Source organism: Danaus plexippus, chromosome 12 (assembly GCF_018135715.1).
Source record: "Danaus plexippus chromosome 12, MEX_DaPlex, whole genome shotgun sequence".
NCBI classification, from domain to species: Eukaryota; Metazoa; Arthropoda; class Insecta; order Lepidoptera; family Nymphalidae; genus Danaus; species Danaus plexippus.
Genome location: NC_083545.1, coordinates 93,582 through 119,707, shown reverse-complemented (window position 1 = coordinate 119,707; position 26,126 = coordinate 93,582). Strand labels below are relative to the sequence as shown.

The window sequence follows — 26,126 nt, the reverse complement described above, 5'->3', positions numbered from 1 at the left end:
AACAGCTTCTGACAGGAGCGACAGGCGTGTTGAAGGAGACATAAGGCCGATGATCATGAGTGATACAGATATCGAAGCGGAAAATATGGTAAATTTTAAATAGTCCTTGTGAATATAGTGCTTGTGTAATATTATACAATGAGAATTAAATAAATTGTAAGTTAATATAAATTAATTTGAATAATCATTTTAAATGGTCGGTTACTAATTTGTAAGGTTCAATTATAAATTCGTGGACTTTTATTTTACTTCTGTTTAAGGAGGAGTATGACTCAAGGAATAATTCAAAATTATTATGTAATAATGGTAAAAACCAGAGCTATTAAGCTAAAGGTTTATCCACCTTCGCTGTGTTACGTTTGGTGTTTCTCACAGACTTGTTATAACATCGTTATAACATTAGATATCTAATCGTTTAATTTTATTTGAGTGTGTACCTACGGACCTCGTAAAAAATACCAAATAATGTCAGAAACGTGAATTGGAAACAGAAAAAACAAAAAGATGTCCTTCGATACTGATGCAAAAAGACTTCATACTAACACTCTAGATGATCTCTTGAGATTGAGTGAGTGAGTCATCCTGAGGAAGATGAATGCTGTCCTCTAAGTTTAAACAGACTACAAAAGACGGGCAGGTAAATGTACCACATACGATCATAGACTAACACTAACACCACAAGACAAATCTTTTTTGGGACTCTTTAGATATTTGGTTTCAATGAGAATTGTAACCAGTATACTTTTGCGATGAGCATTTTTATTTTAAAGTAATCGAACCTCTCTCGTAACAAATTACTGCGAGGGATGAGGCTTCTACTAGCTTTAGGTACTAATGTTAATAGAAAAAGATAACGGATCGAGTGAGCTGCATCAGAACAGATTATGTTGAAAGATAAATTGTATCAGAAGAACATTGAATAAATACAAAGGTGTTGTTTAGTTAGAGCCTTGTCCAACCAGAGAACGTTAAACGCCAATGTATTACACTCAATTTCCTTGTATTTGAGATCAAAGACATCGAATTGAAACGTCACAGAACTCGCGTGTCAATGAAAGGATGGCAGGAATAAGACATGTTTAGAGACGAGTGGGTACGAAACTATTGGACAAATGAATGTGACCACGAATTATCAAGTTATTAATCAACTTAACATCAAATTAAATGGAAAAGAAAACACATTTTGTTGGTAGGTAAAAAGTTGATGCATTCTAGAAAAACAATTAGACTCTAATGCACACTAGACGACGGGAGCTGCTCTTTTGACATCGAAAAAGTAACTGACACAAGAAACAGAACAGAAATAAAATAAAATACAGATTAAGAACAGAAATAAAAAAAATTTTAAACTTGTAAATTGCTTACTAAGTGTCGCGGTCTTCGAACATATCATTTATGTTAATAGGATTTGAATGACTCTCAAATAACTTGGAACTTTTCGGACATATTCACACAAGTTTTGTAGCGATCTAATTATCGTCCCATCCTATATCTCCCTCTCTTATAAAAGTCACCATCAATCTCCACAAAACTAAACTTCATTATACCTACTCTCTATTTCCAGGACCTCATTTCCTTCACATCACTTATATTCCACACGAGCTGTTTCCTCAGTTTTCAGTGTGTTGTAGTGTTAAACCTGTACTATGTATTCTCGTTCCGTTTTTGGTGCGCGTGCGCATGGGGGAGGGGACATTTGAAACGCCCACGCCGCCATGCCCCGCCCACACCTACACATACTCAATCACTAGCACAAACACACACACACACACACTCACACACAGAACATAAAGTATTCATAATCAAATGAAGCTTCATGATAGTCGAAGGTCGCTGCAGCCGGTCACCGTCTTTGGATTTCCTCCTCTTTAAATATAATTTTTAATTATTGATATAACTCTACATCTATTTAACTAAGTACGACGTCAATATTTCAAATAATATCAAATAAACTTAGAAAAACCAACTCGGACACGGTTTCCCTGAATATTTTTTGTCGTGCGTCACCGCGACGCGAGTGCTTCTCGACCGACTCTACAAACATATTATCTTATAAGGTTTACAATGTTTACACACGCAGAATCAATCAATCGATATATTTATTTATACATCTAACAAAGAAAACCCGTTGATAACAAACATATTATTATTTTTAATGTCTACTATGTAATATTTGTAATATAAAATTCTTCAACTGGCTTTTATAACCATACCTATTATCCATTAAAACAGTGTCATCAGTTCAAATAGAATAATATCGAAAATTCCGAATACTTGCCCCCGAGAAAAAAATAAAATCCCATATAGTGTGAACGAACACAGTTGTAATAAATATTCCCACATTACATCACACCTCAACACCACACCTATATCAGGCACCCGCCATCAGCCTGCGCGTCTGTAGGCTCGAGAGCCGCCGGCGTTCGGTGGTCGGTGGTGTGTCGCCCTACCTTCTTATCTTCCGTCTCTCCGTCCTATTGTCATCTTACAACATACTGCGATCTATTTGTGTGAAGCTAAAAAGTCTTTTTATCGCTTCTATAAGTGCTTGAACCAGGAGCAAGGCGTCTCCCCTCAGCTGTCCTCGGGTTAAAACTCCGTCGTCGTTATTCCGTTTCGTGTTCATTGTCGACCTGACCGGTGACCTCTCATCCGTCAATGTGACCCACCGACTAGATCAATTTTAAAAAGCAGAGTTTGAGAATTCAATTGATACCGACGTTTACTAGAAACAGCGGAGGTAACGCACAATAACGTGTTTCAAAATTCGTTTTCAAATTGAATTTCAAAACATGTGTCTATTAGCTTACGCATTTGGTAATATGGAGTTTATTTATTGTAAATCTTGGAAACATTACAGGCGATTAACAATTATCGTAAGTATATGACAGGTGAATTAAAACGAGCTCAGTTGATGAGGTGAAATAAACTTTGTCCTGTAGGTACCTATACTTAAAATTTTGTCATGTTTTTAAGTAAACGTTTTAAAATGAATATGTACAATACTAGGCGGTTTACTGTTAAGAATAGCATAAGATGTTGCCAGGCGTGGGAAAAGCTGCAATGGGGCGTGCGAGTGGAACCGTATTGCCCTAAACCAATTGTAATGATCATCGATTAAGTTCCAACCTTTGCATTTCAAACCATACATTTGGCATACAAATTCCTCTATTATCGGGAAAAAAAATTTCGACGGCCTGCTGATACTGCCACAACACAATCGACTGAAACTGAGAAATACATTTCAGGTAACCCGTAACATACAACTATTTAATCCAGTAAGATTTAGTATACAGTCCTATGTAATTCAGCTTCATATATTATATATAGTCCTATGTAATTGTTCTTAATGACCTAATTGATTAATTAAAATACTTTTTACTATTAAGGCATAGTTAAAAAACGGTTCTCTGTGAGACAGAACAGCCGGACCCTCGTTCGAGGAAAGGCTCTTGTAATAGAGCATGAGCATGAGTGCCTACGGCGTATTCAATGTGTTGCAGGTCGTGTGAGAGTATATTGTCAGGGTACTAAGATTTGTTTAAGAAACGCATAAACTTGTCCTTCTTGAATTCTATTAGAGTGTATAAGTCTTCCAAATTAAAAAACCTGCTCCTAGATTAAACACGGTCAAGTCAAGACAACGAGCCCATGCGTTCGGTCAGTTTATTGTGTTCTAATAATATGATTCTTAATAAATAGGAAACTCAGTGAGTCTCGGAAATCGTATGTATGTTGAATTATAATGGAGACGAGAACACAGAGCCCACAGCAGGTAAGCATCAAAAAGCGTCGGAGGTATGAGCCGTGTCCATCTGAAGCTACACCTCCGCCAGACCATATCATTGTTTCTCAATAACATATTTGTGTCGTATAAATCGAGATAGGAGAGTTACATGCACGACAGACGGCCTTCGTGTCGTTAAAAATCACTGCTAAAGTTACTTCTTGAAGCTTTGTTGTTGTTCTTCTAGAAGGAAGACGTTCAGAACTTAATAACTTAACCTTAAATAAAGTGGCGACTCGGTGTTCAGCTGATAAGTGATCGTGTTATGTCAGGTGGCCTGTTAAGGGTTACGAGGAGAAACATTAAAACTCGTATATTAAAATATATTTATTAAAATTTTACAAAAGTGTCCCTTCGTTCGGAACGTTAGCATCCTATAAATAGTGACGTCATCACTGTACAGCCACGACCAGGCAACCAAGGGAAGTTTTGACAATGAAAAATTAATTGAATCACATGAATCTTGAATCAATTACCACACAAGATAAAACATCTGAATGTTCGCGGAGTACTTTCAAAACATCTTTAACAATTAAAGCAGCACATCATCTTCTCCTGAAAGTCGTGCTCTTGAAGTTATATCTGTGGGTGGGTTAGTGAACATTAGGTGCGTATCTGATTGTAACAATAACTCCAACGAGGTTCGTGGGAGCTGCGCATGGGGCTACAGACATGAATACGGGAGGTGATGCGGAATTGGGAGAGGGGAGCGAGGGCGCCGTGTACACGGGCATGTCAATATATTCATTGGAGTCACAGACTCGCAGGCCTCGAGCTGAAACCAGTCACCTCGCCGCCGCCGCCTCGACCCGCGAGAGACGTTTGTGGGGTTCGAGTCTCCGGATAACCGACTTAGATTCTGTCCTAATAAATTCAATGAAATATATTTTTGTGCTTAACAAAAATTATATACCCAATTAAAAGTTTTACGAATACTAAAAATCTCAACGAGTACATTGTAACGTCAAAAAAACATAAGATTGATATAAGAGTAAACTTTTTATATAACTATCGAAATTTTAGAATTGCCAATATTTGCTCAGAAAGGTTTCCTTTACTAACAATTCGTATCACAGTACGAGCCTACAGTTCTATATTCACAACATGGGAGGCGACCGGGGCCGGTGGAGGCAGAGGTGATAGGAGTGAACAGAACGATAGAGCATAAGATGAGAGCACAGACTCTAGCTAGAGATAGTGACACCAGAGTTATAGTGAGGGTAGGAAGCGTGTGTCGCCGGAGAAGCCAGCGGTTTGGAACAGTTTCGAGTTTAAGATCATTAGCCTCGAAGCTGTATTTCAACTGTCATGAAATATGTCGTGTGACTCCTTCGTCTTGATGCTTCTTTTTGCGTTTGTATTTTTATATTAAGTTGTTTTTACTACTTCACCTCCAAAGATACATTTCGGTGTCGGGTCTAATGTTACGTTTGCTGGGAGTAAGTTGTTACTTTTCACAAGTGCCCCTCTTTTTCTCGTCTCAACAGATAGTGTAAATCATATAACTTATAAAAAAGGTGTTTATGAACAACCCGCGGTTGTATTGAAGGAATATGTGTCCAAAAATATTGGTGACATCGCAAAGATGAAGCGAAAATGAAAGATCCAGAAGAGAAGGTTATAACCTATAGAATTTCTCGCAGAGGATACAAAACGGATCGTCAAGTCTTCAATGGTAAACAGGAAGCCATTTTATTTAGATATTTGATTAAATTTAGACAAATTTACTGCGGTTTATCGATAAAAGACGTCAGACAACTTCCGTTTAGGGCGTACTAAAGAACAATATTGCGGTATGAAAATCGTGGCTTAACAATAAAGAGCCAGGTGAGTACTGATCGACGGCGGTTTCAAAGCGCAACCCGTCTCCACCGAGCCACATCATCCTATAAAACGAATCGAGACAATTCATTTACTGGGTTGACGGACGTATTACAGAGATGAGCATGTTCTGCCTCACGAATGATCTCGTCAGAAAAACATTGTGATTTTGCCCAGGTTTGTACTCATCTCATTTGTTTTTTCTATAACCTGGCCGCGGGCCAATTATATTTTGTAGATTAAATATATGAAAGCATCGATTGACATCGGCACCGACCGACTGACATCTGACAATGACAGCTACCATTCACATCTTGGATGAGTGTAGAGGGAGCCACGAGAGAGTGATTTGCAGAATTTTTCCTCTCGCCATTGTATAAGAAAAACCAATAAATTTTGATTATAATTAGAATCAAGAGGCAGCACACCCCGGGGAGAGCATGAACATTTACTCGATTCTCTTTTGTTTTAGGTTAGTAACCACTTCTTGACAAAAATGCTTATGTTTGCGAACACCCGTTTTGGGCAAAGCGAGTAGGTTAGGCGGATACTTAGTACTTTCGTGAAAAGGTTTTTTCTTTTCAGAATAGTGTTAAATTATAAACGCAAAACCGAGCAAGCCTCTGGGCCAGAGAGTTACTAGCACACGCAATATACAAGGAATAAAAGATAAAAATCGATGCAACATCTACACAGTATGGCATACCTGCCCCACGTGGCCCCGTACACGTTTAAAGTCTGGGTGTTTGAAAGAAGTTAGGTGTACTGCTCTACTCACAGAAGATCAAGAAAAAGATCTTTATAGAGTTAGTTTATATCTATGCCGATAAAAATAACATCAGTCATCGCCTCAAACATGGAAGGGCAGGCGAAAATAGTGAAGGGATATCAGACGAGTTTTCAACGAGACTCACATTAAGAGTGCCGCTGTGCGTAAAACTATTCAAGATACCCACCCTCGTGAGTTTGGTGACGAGGGTCAGTTGTCGTCCGGGACAGGTCGTCCTCTGGGTGCTGCAGCGAGCGTCCCGCGGTCCGGGGACAGGAGGAACATCCACTTCAACACATTCCGATATTCATACTGAATCACTCAATGGACTAGTTAAAACACAGTCACGAGGAGTTCCGCCAACACATGCCCTCGTAGCGGGGCGCGCTGCGATACCCCATGTCGTGTCTACCGGCCCCTGGTGCGGGATCAATAGTGATGGGCCTCTTTTATTACGTCCGTTCTCATTTGGCACAGAAGCACATTTCAAATGGAATGCTAAATAGTTTTTGAACGCAACCAAAACCTTAGCTGAGGTGAAGAAATCAAATAAATAAAAAAATATGACCATTTCTAATTCAACTCAACCGGCCCCCGTGTTTCCAGCTGTTCCTGTCGGCCTTTACAAACTGCGAACATTGCAAATAACATTATTCACTCGTGATATCGGCCGACACGTCACGGGATTATATATCGTGTGCATCACTAACAAACCGGGGTGAAGCTTCGATGATGAAGCTGGCGACCCGGTCGACGGAAGACTGGGGGGCGAGGACCTCTCCCCACCCGACCTCGCACATTTCAGGGGTGTTGAACGACGTGTTGAATGTGTTGGGCGGCTCGTGGCGGATATACTTTATATAAAGACTGCTGGCCGGTCATAACAATAAGGGACGACTCCTTGGCGATGAAGAGGAGATGGAGAGGAACTAGTGGGAAATGTATATAATATAGTTGTAGTACATGAACGAGACGACGACGTGTGTGTGTCCTCATATCTCGGGGTCTGAGTAGTGCGGGTCGTCGGCATCGTCAGACTCGGGCGCCGCGCCGCCTCCTCCACCACCTGCAACATGGACACGCGGGGTGAGGCGGGGGGTGGTCCGGGGGGGATTGTGTCTGTTAGTATCTGTACTCACGCGTGCGTCTCGTGTAGTGTCTCCTGGCGGGCGGCGGCCTCTCGTCCGGGGCGTCCGTGAGCAGCGAGTTCCTGTAGGCGAGCAGCGGCGCCCACTCTTCGCCCCACTGCATGCTCGAGAACTTGGTCTCTGCGAACTGAACATGGTCGTGATGAAACGGTCGCACGAGGCATGCCGGGGCCGAGGGAACGGACTCTTACCTTGAGCACGGCACGCTTGTCCTGACGGAGCAGTTTGGCGGAGAACTCGGCCAGTGGCTCTAGGAACAGAAGATTGGGCGGCGGGCCGGGGCCTGGGCCCTCGAGAGCGGCGAAGGCGACGCCGGCGCGGTGTAGCGCCGTGAGGGCCTCGCGGTTCTTGACGGCGTCCAGCCCGAACATGACCGCGAACCGCTTGGCGAGCTCCTTGACCTCCAGGAACTCGGTGAGTTGTCGCGAGGGTCGCGGGTGGAGCCGCAGCACGTCCGTGAACAGCATCTGCATGGCGAGCTGCATGGTGAGCGCGCAGCCCAGCTTGTTGATCTCCCGAGCTTTACTCAGCGTGGCCTTGATGATGTCTCCGTAGTCGTTGTAGCACTGTAAGCGACGGTCTGTCATGAGCGTCGAGGGGACTCGCCGGGGAGCGCCCGTCCCCGTACCTACCCGTATGTAGTGTTTGAAGACCTCTGCGGCGCGCCTCAGCGGTGCCACGTTGTACACGATGAGCTTGCAGTAGGCGGCCAAGAAGTTCCTTCTTTTGTGGAGCTCCTCTATCCGTCTCTCGTCTTGTCCGTCTGTAAGGAGGTGTGTTGTAGCGTGTGTTGTAGTTGTGTCGTCGCCGGTCTCTAGACGTCTAGTCTGTTCTTCGCCACCACTTCATATATCGTGATCGGCTCTGTTCTCGCTGGACTTTAGAGACCGGCTACTTTTATCATATTAAAAGCCACGTGACTCAGTTTTCGCATCACCACTGCCATCCGACCGCTTCGGCTGCGGCTTCGACTCCACAGCTCTTTATAACGCGAAGAGTGGCTTTAGATTCGAGACGTTTAAAACGATGTCATCGGAAGCCGTCGGTCGACAGCGATCCTTGAGTCACGAGTGTCGTACGTCATAAACACTTAATATGGAACATGCTTCACACTAAATCATAAGCTACTGAATGATAATAAGGATAAGAAGCTCGCCCGGAGACCGCGTTCATCGTATAATAGAGTGGCCGGGGCTGACCACAGTGAGAGGGAGCAGCTGCGGACCGTCCGGGGCGGAGGCTGATCGGGCACGGACGAGATAATACCAACATAAAGAATGAGAAGGCAACAAAAACATAAACTGTGACGACCGAACATGCTCAGTCACGGAAACTTGAAGCGTGTCAGAGAACAGAGGCGGCGACCCTGAACCGAGCGAGGAGTCGGACCGGGCGGGACCCGCCAGGCCCGGGGAGCCGGGCAGTCGGTCCGGGGTCGCCGTAACAAGCGGCCGCGACAATTTTCCCTTAGTAATGTTAGTGGACGCGCTCGGGTCGGACGCGCGCGAGATCGAGGGACGAGACTAAAATATGCATTATTGGACGCGGCTGCGACCGCCCGCGCGGGCCGGGGCCGGGCCGGGCGGGGCGCGGGCGGTCGCTGCATTACTAAGGTAAAATACGCCGTCCGGGAGAAATGTGACTGCTTACCGAGCGTCCGACGACCGCGCGAGGTGACATGCAACCAAACACAGCACGTTACACACGCGAGACACCCGACACACTCGGCTCACTACAGATTTACTTCAATAATGCATATTTTTTTCTCAGCGTCGCTCCCCCGCGACCGGCGGGCTCTGGGGACTCGTGATGGTGTATCCAGAGTATGTTGCGGTATTATTGAATGACAGAATTGTTATCAAAAGAACGGGAAGGGTGCGACGGAAAGTGGCTTAGATTTTATGTCTGTTGGGACACCTTAAATACAAAACGATATCAAGCACGCAACAAGTTACAATGGTTATCATCCGCACGTTCTGGATTGGCATTCGATAGAAATACGGAGGAGAAAAGTTACAGAAATGAACTAGGGGAATTATCACGAACTGTTCGGGAGGCGCGAAATTAAAGACGGGACATACGGTCAAACGATCCCAGTCACACACATCACACACACACAAACACACACACACAGCCGCCGGAGAGGGAGGGGGAAGGAAACGCGGCGTTACCGTAGTTGTTTTGGACGAACACGAATTCTTGCACGAAGGCGTTGAGCAGGTCCATAGTGGCGCTGTCCGCCTCCAGAGCGCGCAGACCGGCGCCCGGGGCCGACGAGCCGCCGCGCGGACACTCCGCGAAGAAGATCAGCAGGTCACAGAGACTCGTGTAGGCCTGCGGACGGAACTCCTCGACTGTGAGACGGGGCGGGGGCGGCGTGGGGCGGGGGGCGCAGGCCGGTGAGTCTCACCTCCTCCTTGAGGTCGGGTGTCGCGCCGGCCGCGACGATATTGCGACAGTGAGCGGCGTAGGCCAACAGTCGCTCCCTCAGGGGCGCGGGGTCCCCGCCGCGCTCGTCCAGCTCGTGCAGCGACCACAGCACGGAGTAGAAGCAGGCGCGCACCACGTACACCAGCGCCTGCGTCGGCATCAGCCCCGGCGATACGCACTTAGGCAGGTCCTCGAACAGCGAGTCCCAGATGTTGGTGTCGTTCAGGTTGTGGCACATGTACATGATGGACACCTTGCGCAGCGAGTTGATCACGTTGAACACCTCGTCGGCGTCCGGAGTCTCCCCCTGCGGAACACGAGAGGTGGATGAGCGGTCGGCGGGGCGAGAGACGAGCGGTCGGGCCGGGTCGTACCCCCTCGATGAGGTTCCGGTAGTCGTCGATGGCCTCCTTGTATCTGTTGACGCACATGTCGGTGAGCGTGGCGCGCGCCACGTTGCAGCGCGTGTAGACTGCATGCTCCTCGCTGCACAGGTACTCCAGCGTCCGGCCGCACGTCTCCAGCACTTCGGCCTCGGTGTGAGTGCTGACGATCTCCCGGATCTTGTTCAACAGCAGCGTCAGATTCTGCGGCAGGAGAACGGGATCATCAGTGACCGTGGGTCTTATCCACGAGGCGTCGATGTGTCTGACGAGCGCTCACTCCTTCCTGCCGTTGCGTGGTGTAGAGCTCGAGGTCGAAGTACTGCGGGATGGTGACGAGGTTATTGAGCTTCTCGGGGTCGGCGCAGAATTTGTCGAGCAGCGCCGGCAGCGCCACCATGAAGTGTGCTGTCATCTTGACGCGGTCGTCGTTGGCCGCCTTGGCCTGGTCCTTGGACAGCGCCTGGTGCTGCTTGCGGGACGCGCCCCGACCCACCGGCGGCTCGCCCGTACTGGCCTGGCGCACGCAGCACACCATCAGCTCGATCAGGGACGATTCCTGATGGTTGTTCGTGATTCAGAAAGAGCACCACTGTTGATTTCATGTAACTGACTAATATGATAGAGACGAGAATTTACATGTTTGTACGCTACCTCAAAAAACAACCCATGAGTTGGGTAAAATATTATAGTCCCACAAAATGAAGAGACTATAAATATAAATTAATGATTGTTATTGGAATATATGAGAAAGCTAGTGTAACGTTTTACGAGAGTCATTTGTTTAGTCTCTCAGTTCAAATCCTAAGAAACTGTGTGTTATGAGAGACTACATCAGGCGACCTGTCTGTTGTCGAGCGGCTCCTCGGTGGGCCCGGGCTCCTCGAGCAGCAGGTCCGTCATACACTCCCAGTCCTTCATCATGGGGTTGGACTCTATGAGGGAGTCCACGAGGTAGGCGCCGTGCTCGTGCAGCTCCGACTCGATGAAGAACTGCACGAGGTCGCGCACCAGCGGCGTGTTGGGTAGACGTTGCTTGCCGCGCCGCGAGCGCGCAGGCGGAGCGCCCGGGTCATCGGGGCGGAACAAGCGGACGTTCAGAAACTCCCCCGCCGCCGCAGCCACGCTGCGCCACGACGAGTACACCAGTTCGTAAACGTTCTCGCAGTCCTTGTCGGTCAGGACGTCGGGATGCATCCTGCAAAGGGTGGTATGGTGAGCTGGAAGGGTGGAAGGGTGGAATGGAGGCGAGGGGGCCGTTCAGAGCCGGCACTCACTTGAGTATGGCGATGACGAGTCTCACGGCGTGGACGGCCACCTCGGTCTCCTTGTCGAGGGCCATTGACACGATGCGGTCCTTGAACTTGGACGTGAACAGCTCTAATTTGCTCTTCAGCTCCTCGCACTCGTATAACGGCTGCAGCGCCTGCAGGCAGCGGAGACGGACCTCGCCCACCTGCATGCAGAAAATTCTTAAGATGAAAAAAAAATTACAGTTACGAAATGAGATCTAAGATTTTCGCGAGTTTTATTCATTTAAATGAAACTAGTATTTTTCGGATAAACTACGCGAGATTTATTTTTGTAAAAAACTACACACTCCCGACGTTTCGGTTACTTTTCAGCAACCGTGATCACGGTTGCTGAAAGTACTACTTTCATTTAAATTACAGTTACGAATTACAATCAAAATGTTAAATGAAACTAAAATATCGCAGTTACTGAGAGAATTTTGAACAGTTTTGTCGTTATTTTCCTTTGTAAAGTCACCTTGTCGTGGAGAGTCCAACCGATGTACTTCAGATACAAATCGTCCAGGAAATGAGCAGGAAATTTCTCCATCCAGATCCCGATCTCGGACATGGTGATCGCTCTGATCTCGGCTAAGGTGTCTCTGAAACAGCAATCGTGACCGTCGACGGCGTTCTTTAAGAGGAAGTCGCGGACAGTGCCGCGCGCGTGTGTTTGTGTGTGTGTCACCTGTAGCGATGCACGAACACGGACTTGAACATGTAGGAAAGCATGTTCTTGATCTCCTCCATGTTCTCCTCCAGCTCCTGTCTCTTGGCGACCAGCACCTCCAGCCGCTCGCTGGCTCTCTTGTCGCGCGCCTTGAGCCGCTCGGCCTCGTACTGCCTCAGACAGTTGTCGCAGTTGACAGACGTGAGCAGTGCCACGTCCACCAGCGCCGTCATCAGCTTCATCACTGCACATTGCAACATAATGGATACTTTGTTTGTAAGGTAATCATTATCAAAATGCTGATATCTATTTTTTGGTTGCCTTGGACTACTACAGGAACTGTTGATGAAATAACAAACACCATTAAAGGCATATGGAGGGACCACAAACATAATATAAGTTACATATGTGTGACTCGGTCAATGTATTCCCTCATTAAAGGCTCCTTATACAAAGACTTAAACTTTGAAGGATTCTTAATATCTGTTTAATGAAGGTGCAAACATTTCGTCATCACTTTGTAATCTACAAATGAAAAATGTTGATGAAAACTAAACCTGGGTCCTTAAACTTGTGTCTGTTATGTACATACCAGCGAGTGTAGCGGTGTGTCTGAATGCTCTCACTTGAGAGTCAGACAGCCCCGTGAGCAAGGATATGATGTTGTCCATCAGGAACTGGTCGTATATGATGGAGTACTGACACATCTTCACCAGAGTTTGGATGAACTCACAGAAGTTAGATCGGAACTTTTTCCATGTGTGTCCTGACATTATTAATGGATATTCACCACTTTCCTGGTAAAATTAAGTTTAAACATAGTTTGATTTTAATTACCATAAAAAAGTCAACCTTAGTGTATATTCCAATTGTACAAAACTGAAGCTTATTCATGCTACCTCATCAAACTCCTGGGTCATCTTCTTGATAATGAGGGTATGGTCCATCTGAGCCATGTTGGGTGTGACCTTTCCCCGACATCCAGAGGAATTAATAAAGAACTGCATCAGCTGAACCAGTGCACTCTCACGGTTACTCTTGTATTCCTCTATCCACATGTCTACCACTTGCTGCATTAAAATTTATGATATTTTATAAATGCTTTTATTATTTATTACCTGAATTTAAAAATATTTAATATGTACTTATGGACAGGAATCAATCTGTTAAATTATAATATAAATTTTATTAACAAATAACTATTCACAGACAGCTGATTCTAATTGAATAAACTTAATGAGTAGCCTTACATTTATAGCTGTTTTATTAAACCGGAGGATATTGTAAAGACTGTTTTCATCATCTCCTGGCAGCAATACTGGAGGCGGAGAGTACGCCTGTGGTGGGGGGGCTCCCCTGCCTCGTCCCCGGCCGCGACCACCTCGTCCTCTTCTTCGGAGCGGTGGCGGAGGTGGTGACTCAGCCAGTCTTCCCACATATCCTCCATCCCCACCTCGTCCTCTGCTACGAGTTACTCTTTTCGTCGGTGCTGGCGACGGTGACCTCGTTTCTTCCTCTTGATGTTCTTCGATATCTTCTCTGTTGGACTCTCCTACTGTTGAGTTTGCCACGGTTCCAGTGTTAAAGCCAGCATAATTAATGCTGGGGGTTTCCGGCTCGTGTACAGATTGTCCACCGTAATCGGTCATAGGTGTAGCCGGTGTCATAGGATTGACATACTCCGGGGGAGGGTCATCCATTCGGATGCGTTTCCCGCCTCTTCGGTGCATTTTGCTAGTGAATTAATTTTCTTTTTAAACAGAATCCTACATCATACACGTACACAAAGATGTTCTGTAAGAACGTAATGTTATATTGATTATATGTTCAGTTCTAATCGATTCAAGCAAAAAAGACGCACAACAAAATAATAGTACACCGCGCAATTCACAAACACAAGAAACTCAACTTTTAATATTGCCAACTTGCCAACTTGACAAGCAATATAATACAATATACATAAAAGACAGATAACAGATTGTATGAATGGTAATCATAATGATATATGTGAAACGAAAAAATATTTATTCAAATGAAAATAAAATAACTAAATCTATTTTAGCAACTATGAATAATTTTTAAAATACAACAATAAAATCCAAGCTAATTGAAGACCAACGCTTATATTTATTAAATGGATCATATAATAAAGCAATATTATTTTTGAGAGTTTGTTACAGTCAATTTTAATTTATTTTTATTTGAAGTTATAAAGTTAGTCAAAACACTACAAGAGAAAGCTTATAAAAAATTCACGTTTTATATAGGTATAAGAAAGTATAACTTCTACTACAGACAATTAAAACATTGCTATTTATTGTAGCATTAAAAATATTCAAATGAATCAATTGCATACATGAAATCGTTATACAAAAATCGTTAAAAAATTATATATATAAACATATAGTAATAAAAGGGTTCATTAGAAAATTTTATTATAATTTTGCTTTAATTATATTCAGTTTTAAAATTTAAAATACTATTAAAACTGAATTGAATGAGGCGGTCCTAGATGAGTTTCTAAATTTGTTCTTGTGCAAGATTTAATATTAAAATAGAGCAATGATAATTGTGTGTAGGTGTTGCATTCTGGTCCTATTGTTTCCATTTGACTAGCATCTAACATATATTTTTTTTATGTAGCAAGTCCATTTGTGACTGATTACTGAGCTGTCATTGTCTCGGTCGGATGATTTTTTTTGTACAGAAAAACTTTGATAGCTTCGTTACTGCAGTAAATATAGCAAAATGGCAAAAAAAACCTATGATCTGCTATTTAAATTATTATTAATTGGTGATTCTGGAGTTGGAAAAACGTGTATACTATTTAGATTTTCAGATAACCACTTTACAACAACGTTTATTTCAACAATTGGTATGAAACTGTGACCCTTTGTTATTTATTGTTTCCGATTATTTAAACATAATCAGTAAAGTAAAAATATATGCTACAGAATTCATAGATGACATGTATTCATACTCAATAGCTGACGTTTTTTATTATTTAAAGCACTAAAAATTGCTGACCCTACCTAAAAGGAATAAACCACTAACATATATATATAGTCATGCTTATGTCTCATTCTATGATGAACAGAATATGTGCTTCCTGAGAAAATATCATTTATATTTTTGTAATATATTACAGGTATAGATTTTAAGATTAAGACTGTTGAATTACGAGGAAAGAAAATCAAACTGCAGATCTGGGATACGGCAGGCCAGGAACGGTTCCACACCATCACTACATCATATTACCGTGGGGCGATGGGGATCATGCTGGTGTATGATATAACAAATGAAAAAACTTTTGATGATATTGTGAAGTGGTTAAGAAATATAGACGAGGTTGGTATTAACCAAACAGGGAGTGACCTTAATGTACACATTAAGTTAAATATTCTATTATATTGTAATCACTATCATGTTTCTTTTATAGCATGCTAACGAGGATGTGGAGAAGATGATCCTCGGCAACAAGTGTGACATGGAGGACAAGAGAGTTGTCAGCAAAGAGAGGGGAGAAGCTGTGAGCATTGTTCATATTAAACACAAGTGCATGTTATCTCCAAGGAGGTCACATTACTCATTCCTTAACTTGACCAATCTATTAATATTAATCTTTGTTTACAAAATACTTGTATCAGTAAATTAACTATGAAGAAGCACAATTTATAAAAACCTGTATATACAAATATTTATCTGCTTTAATATAAAAAAAATTAATAAGATTTTATATTGCAAAAAAATATTGACCCCAATTAAATTGACCTTGTAAGCATATTTTAGTGTGCACATGTTGTATGATATTTCAATGGAGACCCCATTTGTATATACAATATGTTGGTTAATGAAATGATGTGATGATGGAACACCGACATGAAGCGAAAAGTAGTAGAAAAGTGTTTTGGTATTAGTTGACAATATTTAAGGAAACTGTTACATATTCAAAAAACTCATATTAAATATTCTGTTGGTAAATGCGTATGTAATGATGTGAACAGACCAACATACGAAAGCTTGTTCTGTGTTCAGTGTTTATATGTTATTCTAAAACAGGAGTCATTTTTGAGGCTCAAAGTTCATGTGATATTTTATCAATCTATGGAGTAGTTTTGACCTGTCTGTCTGTTGTCAGATCGCTCGCGAGCACGGCATCCGCTTCATGGAGACGTCGGCCAAGTCGAACACCAACATCGAGCGCGCCTTCTCGGAGCTGGCGGAGGCCATCCTGGACAAGAGCGCAGGGCGCGAGGCGGAGGCGGACCTGGCGCGCATCGCCGTGGAGCGCCGCCCTTCCCGCGCGCCGCCCGCCCGCGCCGCGCCTGCCTGCTGCTCGTAGACTCGCTCGCCTCCACCTCCACCGGCACCGCCGCGTCCCGTCCCGTCCCGTCGGTCGTGTCGCGGTCGCCGCCTCGTCGCCGGCGGGTCGTCCTCGTCTCTATTATTTGTATATCTCGCGTGTTATATCTCCTCGTGCCGTTCCGATGTGGGCCGCTCCGTTCGCCTCGTGTTTCGTATCTCATCGTATGTCAATGTTTCGATGGATCCTCTCTATCTCCTCGGACTCCGTAACGTCCGTAACGGCGCCCTCGTTTTTCGAGCTACATTTTTTGTTTTTCTCATAGCTTTAAGCGAGAGTGATTCGTGTGCAATAATTCTCTACAACGATTATCCAATGAATATCACGGAAAATAAATTTGTACATTTTTATCGTAATAGTTGTCGTCGTTCGTCAGTCTTAGATCGACGATAGTTAGAGTAGCTTGAATGACGTCACGCACGTCACGTGACGTCATTAGATGGAAATGGAAATAATATTGAAATATTAGTGTAGTTTTTTTTTATTGTTTCTTCCTATTTAATGTGTGTTCAACGTGAGCTGCAGATCGTTTCACCATCACATCGCCGGCCGCCCTGCCAGTGTCTCGGGACCTCTGTGCTCTGTTGTTCTCATGTATTGTATTTTGCAGCGTGCTCGTCTCTACTGCGCACGATCTTAACTATAAGTGACTTTTCCTTATTAAACGTCGTCATTGCCGTCGAGTCCTTGACGGCGTCCATGTATTTGGTAAATTTAATGAACCTGAAATGCTATTTATTAAATAGGACTAACATTTTTTAAATGATCTTTTTATTGGTCTGTTCCGTTACAATATTATTTCCCGTCGTATTGTAGAGTGTATGTTTGTATGTCACGTCGGTTTCTATCCGCTTTTATAAATAAATATCGCCAGTGTATATTATGTTCATAATAAATGACCCACGGTCATGTCTGTATTTCATTGAACCCTGTTCCGAGCACCTTATTTTTATCAGTCGTAACTAAACATAAAATTGCAATATCTAAAAGGACTTCAATACTATGAAAATATAAATAAAATAATACTTGTATGTATGGACTCCCCGGGGTACTTCCTCGTATATATCAATCAATATAGTAGTCCTATCATAAGGGAGGGAGTCAAAACTGAATGACGCCGTCGAGCTACTGGTAAGTAGGGCGACAATAAATAAATAGAAACGAACAAGTGTTCAAGGAATTCACGATACGTTCGTGTCAGAGGTTATCATGTGCCGCCACCCGAACCTCGGCCGGAGACAGACGCGCTTCATACAGTCTCCGCCATGGGCAGGCTACTGCAGGCTGCGATCCTCTTGTGCTGTTGGTCGTGGATTTATACGACAGAATGTGAGTTCAAGTCGCTGGCGTCCATTAAAACGGCAGCTAGTCTTATAACATGTATCTATTTTCCTCCTAAGAATTTTGTTTTTGACGATCTAGATTTTAATTTAGAATAAAAAAAAATACAAAAAGCTTGCATACATCGATGGTGTGTGTTTTAAATTTCTAATATTAGGTCGCATTTGTCTCAAAAACAAAGCCTCCGAATAATAATTATGACGTCATCCTTTTAATAGATGTTTTGCGGACAGATTAATAAATTCTATTTGTTTCACTTATCGAAAGAGAAGTGTCGTTCTTTTTATAAAAACAAACCAAATAATTTAATAATTACACAACGTGTAAAGATCTTCGTCTCGGTCATGTCGGTCCTCTATATCGGTATAGTAGAAGTATGTTTGGTATCGTAGCGTCATGCGTGTTCGATCTGGAGTGTCCGGAGTGCATCCCGGACAACATGCCGCTGGTGACGTCACACCGCGCGCACAACGGCTCCGTGTTGGTGGCGGAGGGTGACGAGGTTACGCTGTCGTGCGGCGCCTCTCGGTTCGTGTTGTTCCCGCTGCGCGCCACCGTGACGGCGCGCTGTTCGGCCGGCCTGCTGCGAGTCGCGGGCGAGGCCACCCTCAGGCACGTGCTGGACCTCGCCTGTCAGCAGGACATGTTCGGGGACGCTCTACATTCGGTGAGCTCACTTCAAATTGATTTAAAGGTTAGATATTGATTTTCGATTGGATTTCCTAATTGTGCTCCTTCTACAGGTGGAGGGCTGTGCGCCGCCGCTCCAGGGTCACTCCTACCAGCTCCAAGAGTCGTCAGCCGGCCCGCGGCACCTGGCGCTCGTCTGCTTCGACGAGGACCGCGGGTTGCCGGTTTTCACGCAAGCCGTCAGCTCCGCCTCCCACGAGTTGCGCCTTGCACCTCACTCGGATCGCAGCTCGCCGCTCACGCTTTTCGGAAACCTGAACGGTATGTTCGACGCCAACACGCGAGCCGTCGCAGAGAAGTTGTACTCGGACGACGAGCGTCTGAACCGGCGTTTGCACGAGCTGTTTAAGCATGAGCGCATTTCGTTCGCGAGCCAACGGCTGACGAGCGGACGGCTGCTGGCGCCGCACTACTTCGACGATCAGAATATGCGCGTGGCGGAGTTCACGACCAACAAGGTAGCACTGTGGACAAGCGTGGCCGAGGGGAACTGGAGACACCTCCAGCGAGACGTAGCGCGGCTCTTGAGGGCTCGCGGGGGACTGGTCGTGGCGAGCGGAACCCACGGGGAGGGCGCGCTGCGGGCGGCAGACGGTCGAAGACCCGTCCGTCTGCGAGGGGAGCGTTTCCCCACACCGCGCTACGTGTGGTCGCTGGTGGCGGGCGGGGGGCGCGCGCTCGTCGTGCTGGTGCTGAACGAGCCCTTCGTGTCCGTGAGCGAGGTGCGCGAGGCCGTGTTCTGTGAGAGCGCGTGTGCTCGCGTGTCGTGGCTGAGGGAGCTGAGACGGGCGCGCCGCTTCGAGACGCCGCTGTACGGGCTGGCCGTGTGTTGCGAGGCGCACGAGGCGGCCGAAAAGGTGCCCGAGATACCGCGACATCTTCTGGCCGACGTCCCACGCGGAGCTGGCGGGGTGCTCACAGAGCTTCCCGCTTAGTGCCGGGGTCGATAATTAATATACCACCAATAAAACGATATTTTTTAAACAAATGTTTTATTAAAATAGTTATCGGAAAATAGTTGACGCCTAATCCTTCTCAGCGATCGCGGTCAGGTGTCTGTCGATCTCCGCCTCCGTCAGCACTCTAAAAATGTACACGAAAATGAGATTCAGTACAAGATGTGGTAAAACAATGTCTTTAAGATGTAGACAGACCTGAAGTCCGGCCGCTCCTTGGAGACGACTCCGACCTCGATCTCCGCGGCTTTGAAGTCCACGCTGAGCACGGCGGCCAGGCAGCTGACGGCGAGCTGCACGGCGTCGTCCTCGGAGAGGTCGCCTCGCTTCTTGAGTTTTTTCTCCAGGTAGGCGCCAGCGTCGGTGGCCTTGGCCCCGGCTGCCACCGCCTTGTACGAGCAGTAGTACCCGGAGGGGTCCGTCTTGTACACGCACGGACCGGTCTCGTCGTCGTACGCGATCAACATCATACCTGCCAGCCACATCTCTCACCCTCATTTACATTCAATAAATACACATTTTATATTCATTTCTCGTGAGTGAAGCTCCTGATCATAACTTTAACATAACTTTTGAAGTGTTTCATGTCAACTGGATTTAAATTTTAGTATAAAGCCCAGTCTTGGTAGATGTACCATAAACCCCAATACTGAATCATTCTATATATTATACAATAGTATGAGGGAGGATCACATTAGATTTGGTAATTATATTATAGTATGGAAGTGTACTGACTGCAGCCAAGCGGTCTCATCTCTGCATTCTGCGTGTACACCTGGGACACGTCAGCCACGCGACGACACAACACATGTGCTGGCACGGCGCTGCCATACTTGTAGGTCCAGTTAGCGGCCTCGTACCGCGCACGCTGTACCTGGGAGCGACTGTCCGCTACAAGGAACATAAAAACTATATTTAATGATATTAAACATGACAGCATTACATTACATGACATGTAATGTAAAGATAGTTATATTTCCTCTGGATCTCAAACTGGTGGCATTCTATAATAGATCACATCCTCTGGGAGAAGAATAAAGAAATATTATGAGATTTTCTATGATGTGTGATGTCAGAACTGTAGTTGGAGATAATACATATAATTATTTGTCTTAATATATACAGTTCATGTTTTAATGATCTTTTTCAATATAATTTCAACAAAAGACATTCAATGGTTTGGATCACTAAACAAGTTACAAGAGTATAATTAGGCTAATTTACACATATCAAAATTACTTTCATATGAAAACAATAAAGTAAATCAAAAAGCTACCTGTCATGCCAGTCATAACACATCCAATTCTATCGGTGAGTCTAAAGAGATGTGTGACAGATGCTGGGTCGAGTAGTCGGTCGGGCACCTTGCGCTGCGCTGCCACCACGGCCGCATCCGTCCCGCGCAGAGCCACAGAAGTGAGCCCACCCTGGTTGATAGCTTTCAGTGCATATTCTGAAATTTATGGTGACACATTTGAGAGCATTATTATTATACATATATCATATTATTGATTTCATTTTAACTGCATAGTTTACAACACCAATTTTAATAAATTAAAGTTGCTGTTTATTCTAATATTGTTAAACACAGTAAATAATTCGGATTCTCATTTTAAGATGCGGTTTCAGCATTCAGAATATAATTCAGAAGTTGCTTACCGACTTGATAAAGTCTGCCCTCAGGAGAGAAAATGGTAATGTGCCTATCAAAACCAGCACTACTTTCACGGGCCATCTTTATAATTTGATTTGTTTTCCAACTTTAAATTACAAGTTTCTATTTTCTTGACAGCCGCACACAATGATTGACACAAACGCTTATGTTCAATTTTCGACAATCATGAGTCTGTTCTTTTACTCGGCTTTTGACATTATTTCTACCAATGTCATTGTCATAAATGAGCGATCAATTGAATCCTCCAATAAAAACCATAGATCCCTTTTGAAGTTTTTAATTTTCTTATACAGTTACGGATACAGTTCGTAAACAAGAAGAAGTGTGGCTTAGTTACCCAATATTATATGTAATCAAAAAAGTATTTTTTTTTAATTTATATAGTATTGGATATATTCTTTTGTTCTTTTAATTTATTCCAATTGCTATTAGTATTTGCAACCGATATGTTTTAGAACGCAACAAACATCACTGTGACGGTTTGAAATATGGACAAGGTTGAATTTCAAACTTAATAATGTCAGTTAGTGTCTGTATATCGTAGAAGAAGGTGGTCTAGTTTTATTTTGATTTAGTTTTTGTTAAATAATTTTTAAAATATTTATTGTTTCTTTTAATATAGTTCAATGAAAAACGGCTATTAAGTTTTGTATTTAATAGTATCCAAAAAGTTTTTCATTAATTCACATATTATTAAAAAAAGATGCAAGAAACCGTTACAAACGAGAGAAAATCTTTATTTTCTTCATTCCTTGAAGTCCTCGAAGCGCGGGAAAAGCAAGCCCAAGCAGATCGACAGCTGCAGGAGGAAAAATATCAGAGAAGGACCCAAAGAATATATGAGTTCCATGGTGAATACATTAATATTTAATTTAATTTGTTTTACCTTTAACATACACTTTTATTATTTTGTATACATTGCATAGCTACAATTAATACAAAAATAATAGAATTAAAAATTGGTATGTATGTATATGTTTTGATTGAACTGGTCTCATAGTAAATTTATCTATATTTTTTATATATGAATTAGAAGATAAACATTTCTTAAGAACTAGTTGAATGTTTCATTACAAATTAGCAATAATATTTGTATGTAAATTCAATTTAAATACTATAGTATCCTTATGTTTATATAAAACACTTTTTTTTTTAATATAGTATTAATTGAACTTAGATGATAATTACTGGTTTAATTGGATTGCTTAGTATTTGTTTTTTAGCTGAACAATTTAACAGAAACACTGTCTGGTAGTCTGTATCACAGTAGACAAGTGACATCCAACCCACACTGTGAATCATAGATTTTTTTTTAATTTTTATGAGTTTTTGTAATTGATTAAGTAAAAAGTAAAAATTGTTTCTGTGATGAAACTTTGTTTGTCAGTCTGTTTAAGAACTATAATATAAAGACTACATATTGACACCGATCCCTTTTGAGGGAGAGGAGAGTCCGGAGTGAGAACTATTTTATATGTATATGAGATGGTATGTTTTACTTTTAATAAAAGGAACTCGTTTAAACAGTATCGTATTAAGTAAAATTCGTCTTTATAGTTTACAATGGATATATAATTAAAGTTGGGAGTGACTAGAATCATTACTCATGTTAGTGTATGTAACGCTCGCGTCACTAGAGAGACAGCAGCGCGAGGCAGCCGAGCTGCAGCGCTGCGTGGAGTTCGTGTCGCAGCACGCCGGGGTGCTGGAGTCCGTGCTGCGTGGGGCGGGCGGAAGCGGGGGGGACGCCGTGCCGCTGTCGGCAGCGCTCGTCAGGCACGCCGCCGCGCTGCAGCGCTGCATGGCACAGTGCGTCGCCAACGCCTCGCGTATCCGACATCTGCTGACGGCCGCTCATCAGCCACAGATGGACTCCATGCTCGCTAAGATGGTGAGTACTATAATGAGTTACTGAACAGTTGTACTCCTGGGTCTTTGAAAAAATGTGGCAAGAGCAAGACAGCCTTAGTGACACCAGTGAGAGTCACCTTCTGAGAGACTTGTGTGTAGCGTCCGTCCGCCTATAATTCATACAACGATATTCGTATACTCATGAGTCGTAAGTTAGTCAGTTTTTTTAATTAGTGCAGATGTTGTGAGGCATTTATTCTAACATTTTTTCAATATCAAATGTTGAATAAAAATCACCTGTAAGGTTTTTTTAATATCTCTGACCCTTCATTAGTTGGCATGAATTTTTACAAGAAATTACATGCATATACTATATTAAATAATAAATCAGATATGCCGGAACAAATTAATAAAATTAATTTACCTATACGACTCAATCTACTTTTGTAAATGTGAAAGTTTTTGAACTTGTCTGGATATATGAAAGTTTGTTGCATTTTCACGCTAAAACTGAATAACGGATTTGTATAAAAATTTACAGTTATGTACTTAGAGGGTAATAACACATAGGGTATAATTTACCCCGTCTCTCCTTGTAGTTCCCGCGGGATCGTTGCATAACAATTGCAATGTGTGTTAAATCACGTGACATCTAGATGAACTGCCTTGGTTCCTCACCATATTATCTAACTTATTCTGTTCTAACATACTTTATATACTTCTCTCAGCCTAATAACGAAGTCCACACGGAGTAAACCGCGGACAAATCAAGTATCATATATTAAGAAGAACAACGAAAGGGAAACTAGTAATATAAATATAAAAAATGATTCGAAAAAACGAATTCTAAAAAAAATAAATATGCTAATTTAATTAGAGACGGTATTGGTTAGACGTGGTAATAATAAACCTCGTCAAACTCTTAGCGAACCGTACCGACTACGGAGCGGTTGAGACTCCGAGGACTCCCGAGTCCCGCTTGTGTATTATCGTAATATATTTCCCACGTTATTAAACAACGCGAGGAAAACGCGAGCTCAGTCATTGTTAGATGTTTTCACACGATCAAGTCCTACTGTAATGTATCATATGTTGATTATAAAGTACTTACATTATACATTTTGTTCTTATGTTTCGTGTATCTGTATCCTAAATAGTTCCTGAGTTATAAAAATCGAGTACTATCGTCTTATCGTGTCCTTGCCGCTTTGAAAATAAACAACCTTGCCACTACCACGTATAGTAATTGTAAAGTATTTATGATATATTTAATTACTTGTAAACATATTAAAATTTTATTTAAAAAAGTCTCCAGGGCTCGAACCGTTCGGTGTAAAATTTTATTTAAAAAGTGTCCAGGGCTCGAACCGTTCGGTGATAATTCTCGGACATAGAAACAGAAACGGGCACGACATATAAACAGACACGGACACGACACACAAACAGACACGGTCACCATACACAAACAGACACGAACCATAAACAGACACAAACAGACACGGACACGATACACAAAAAGACACGGACACAACACAAACAGACACGGACACGACAATGAAACAGATACGAACACGACATTTAAATAAATAAGAGCACGACAAAGACACAGACACAAGTACGACACAGAAACAGACCCGGACACATCACTCAGTCGTCTATGAAACACGGTGCCAGATAATCAATACAAAATCTGTTTTGATCGTTACCTGAAATACCACACGAAATAGTGCTGACGTTTGGACTTGGAGGATGAACCTTGATTACGTTTGAAGACTATTCAGTTAATAGGAGTTATAGTACTGACATTGGCCATGGTACAAATATTACTTAAAATAAAAAGATTCGTTACTCAGTTGAACCTCGTGGGATCAACTTTAAATAATAAGGATTTTTTGAATTCGTTTGGACGATAATAATTAGTCGGGCGCGGGTCATCGTCTGGTAATAATGACGAATAGATAACGTCATGTAATGGTCGTTAGTGTAACTTCCACCTCAGTTTTTGTTCATGTTGTTGATACGGACGCGAACCAAACGACACGCGGCCGGCCTAGGAGACTTCATGACCATTCACACATATGTAAAAGTAATGCTGTTGACTAAGTGGCGTTGATTTGAATTATTTACAAAGACCATTTGAGACATTTTATATCATTCATGATTAAACATACATTTTATTATTATTTTACTGTACTTTAACTAGAAGTTAATTTAACTAGAGATTAGATTCTAGATCGCCGACAAATAAAACACTTAACAATCTCGTAATAAACAGTATTTGATATTGAAGTTCCCATCAATAGGATTTTTTTGCTCTATAGTACATTTGGTTACGTTTTTTTATCATTTTTATGTTTATATAACTATGAATAAAAATTACGTTGAAATCTTTTTAAATCGAAGTCAAGTCTATGAAAAAGTTTACTAGAATATTTTGTCTACGTACGTCATTGGAGTTTTTGCAAGAAGTTCAATAATCGAGTGAAGAGTGAAGCATAAAGCGAGGTGTTTGGAACGTGTACTTGAATGTTAATTAAGACTACATTACTAGTGTAGCTACTGTGGCTCTCCTCGATGCTGTTTTCATTGCTCCATTAATCGTACTACGCTCGGATTGCTGTTTTACAATTTGAGATGTCAATGGACAACATGCACTTTTTTAAGGTCCAATGAATAGTGACGACTACATTCATAAACACACATATACATATACATTTTCGGTAGTAAATGTGAGAGCATAGCTCAATTTGTCACATCTTCATAGTCCAAAGTCAGAAGGTATTAGGTAACCTTTCGAGAAAAATCTTTAAGTCTGTGTAAGTTTTTACACAGCGAAAGCCATGTGTAAATAAATACACATAAGTAAAAGATCATGTAGTCTGTTCCCTAAAGGTTAGCAAACAAAAGACACTGGTCTCCATAGTGTATGTGTAAAAATCCTGCCTGTATG

General features: G+C 42.9%; 5 protein-coding genes across 5 annotated transcripts in view; 3 read left to right on the top strand and 2 right to left on the bottom strand.

Moving 5' to 3' along the window:
• Nucleotides 1-4,096: 4,096 nt before the first annotated feature.
• Nucleotides 4,097-14,227, bottom strand: LOC116772693 (cohesin subunit SA-1). Its single transcript, XM_032664958.2, has 16 exons — nucleotides 13,551-14,227; nucleotides 13,200-13,370; nucleotides 12,893-13,097; nucleotides 12,319-12,544; nucleotides 12,109-12,232; nucleotides 11,616-11,794; nucleotides 11,182-11,536; nucleotides 10,619-10,897; nucleotides 10,330-10,542; nucleotides 9,936-10,262; nucleotides 9,697-9,859; nucleotides 8,158-8,288; nucleotides 7,717-8,091; nucleotides 7,517-7,652; nucleotides 7,341-7,443; nucleotides 4,097-4,369 (listed from the first exon to the last, which is right to left on the bottom strand). Exons 1-15 carry the CDS (start codon nucleotides 14,028-14,030, stop codon nucleotides 7,370-7,372), a joined length of 3,438 nt encoding a protein of 1,145 aa, XP_032520849.1. The 5' UTR covers nucleotides 14,031-14,227; the 3' UTR covers nucleotides 4,097-4,369; nucleotides 7,341-7,369.
• Nucleotides 14,228-14,964: 737 nt separating this feature from the next.
• LOC116772319 (ras-related protein Rab-10) lies at nucleotides 14,965-17,572 on the top strand. The gene is made up of 4 exons (XM_032664457.2): nucleotides 14,965-15,175; nucleotides 15,449-15,648; nucleotides 15,740-15,829; nucleotides 16,439-17,572. The coding sequence occupies exons 1-4, from the start codon at nucleotides 15,049-15,051 to the stop codon at nucleotides 16,640-16,642; spliced, it is 621 nt and encodes a 206-aa protein (XP_032520348.2). The 5' UTR covers nucleotides 14,965-15,048; the 3' UTR covers nucleotides 16,643-17,572.
• Nucleotides 17,573-17,718: 146 nt separating this feature from the next.
• On the top strand, nucleotides 17,719-19,629 carry LOC116772316 (uncharacterized). The gene is made up of 3 exons (XM_032664455.2): nucleotides 17,719-17,992; nucleotides 18,397-18,671; nucleotides 18,748-19,629. Exons 1-3 carry the CDS (start codon nucleotides 17,929-17,931, stop codon nucleotides 19,627-19,629), a joined length of 1,221 nt encoding a protein of 406 aa, XP_032520346.2. The 5' UTR covers nucleotides 17,719-17,928.
• Nucleotides 19,630-19,666: 37 nt separating this feature from the next.
• Nucleotides 19,667-21,532, bottom strand: LOC116772317 (proteasome subunit alpha type-6-like). The gene is made up of 5 exons (XM_032664456.2): nucleotides 21,310-21,532; nucleotides 20,927-21,103; nucleotides 20,386-20,541; nucleotides 19,849-20,122; nucleotides 19,667-19,777 (listed from the first exon to the last, which is right to left on the bottom strand). Exons 1-5 carry the CDS (start codon nucleotides 21,383-21,385, stop codon nucleotides 19,720-19,722), a joined length of 741 nt encoding a protein of 246 aa, XP_032520347.1. The 5' UTR covers nucleotides 21,386-21,532; the 3' UTR covers nucleotides 19,667-19,719.
• A 309-nt stretch (nucleotides 21,533-21,841) lies between these two features.
• The window catches only part of LOC116772691 (uncharacterized), a 12,629-nt gene continuing 8,344 nt past the window's right edge, over nucleotides 21,842-26,126 (top strand). Inside the window, exons 1-2 of the mRNA XM_032664956.2 lie at nucleotides 21,842-22,176; nucleotides 22,963-23,216. Coding sequence (XP_032520847.1) covers nucleotides 22,029-22,176; nucleotides 22,963-23,216 — 402 coding nt within the window. The 5' untranslated portion in view covers nucleotides 21,842-22,028. The remainder of the gene's footprint in view (nucleotides 22,177-22,962; nucleotides 23,217-26,126) is intronic.

Bases quoted from the DNA above. Each gene is read 5' to 3' on its own strand.
- LOC116772693 (XM_032664958.2), bottom strand. From the start codon at position 14,030: ATGCACCGAAGAGGCGGGAAACGCATCCGAATGGATGACCCTCCCCCG. The intron at 11,537-11,615 runs GTGAGTGCCGGC...CACCCTTTGCAG, and splicing joins CTCGTCATCGCCATACTCAA to GATGCATCCCGACGTCCTGA. The intron at 8,289-9,696 runs GTAACGCCGCGT...ACCTCCTTACAG, and splicing joins GTTCGTCCAAAACAACTACG to ACGGACAAGACGAGAGACGG.
- LOC116772319 (XM_032664457.2), top strand. From the start codon at position 15,049: ATGGCAAAAAAAACCTATGATCTGCTATTTAAATTATTATTAATTGGT. The intron at 15,176-15,448 runs GTATGAAACTGT...AATATATTACAG, and splicing joins AACGTTTATTTCAACAATTG to GTATAGATTTTAAGATTAAG. The intron at 15,830-16,438 runs GTGAGCATTGTT...GTCTGTTGTCAG, and splicing joins GCAAAGAGAGGGGAGAAGCT to ATCGCTCGCGAGCACGGCAT.
- LOC116772316 (XM_032664455.2), top strand. From the start codon at position 17,929: ATGGGCAGGCTACTGCAGGCTGCGATCCTCTTGTGCTGTTGGTCGTGG. The intron at 17,993-18,396 runs GTGAGTTCAAGT...TTGGTATCGTAG, and splicing joins GTGGATTTATACGACAGAAT to CGTCATGCGTGTTCGATCTG. The intron at 18,672-18,747 runs GTGAGCTCACTT...CTCCTTCTACAG, and splicing joins TCGGGGACGCTCTACATTCG to GTGGAGGGCTGTGCGCCGCC.
- LOC116772317 (XM_032664456.2), bottom strand. From the start codon at position 21,385: ATGGCCCGTGAAAGTAGTGCTGGTTTTGATAGGCACATTACCATTTTC. The intron at 21,104-21,309 runs GTAAGCAACTTC...CATAAATTTCAG, and splicing joins GGGCAGACTTTATCAAGTCG to AATATGCACTGAAAGCTATC. The intron at 19,778-19,848 runs GTCTGTCTACAT...GTACATTTTTAG, and splicing joins AAGGAGCGGCCGGACTTCAG to AGTGCTGACGGAGGCGGAGA.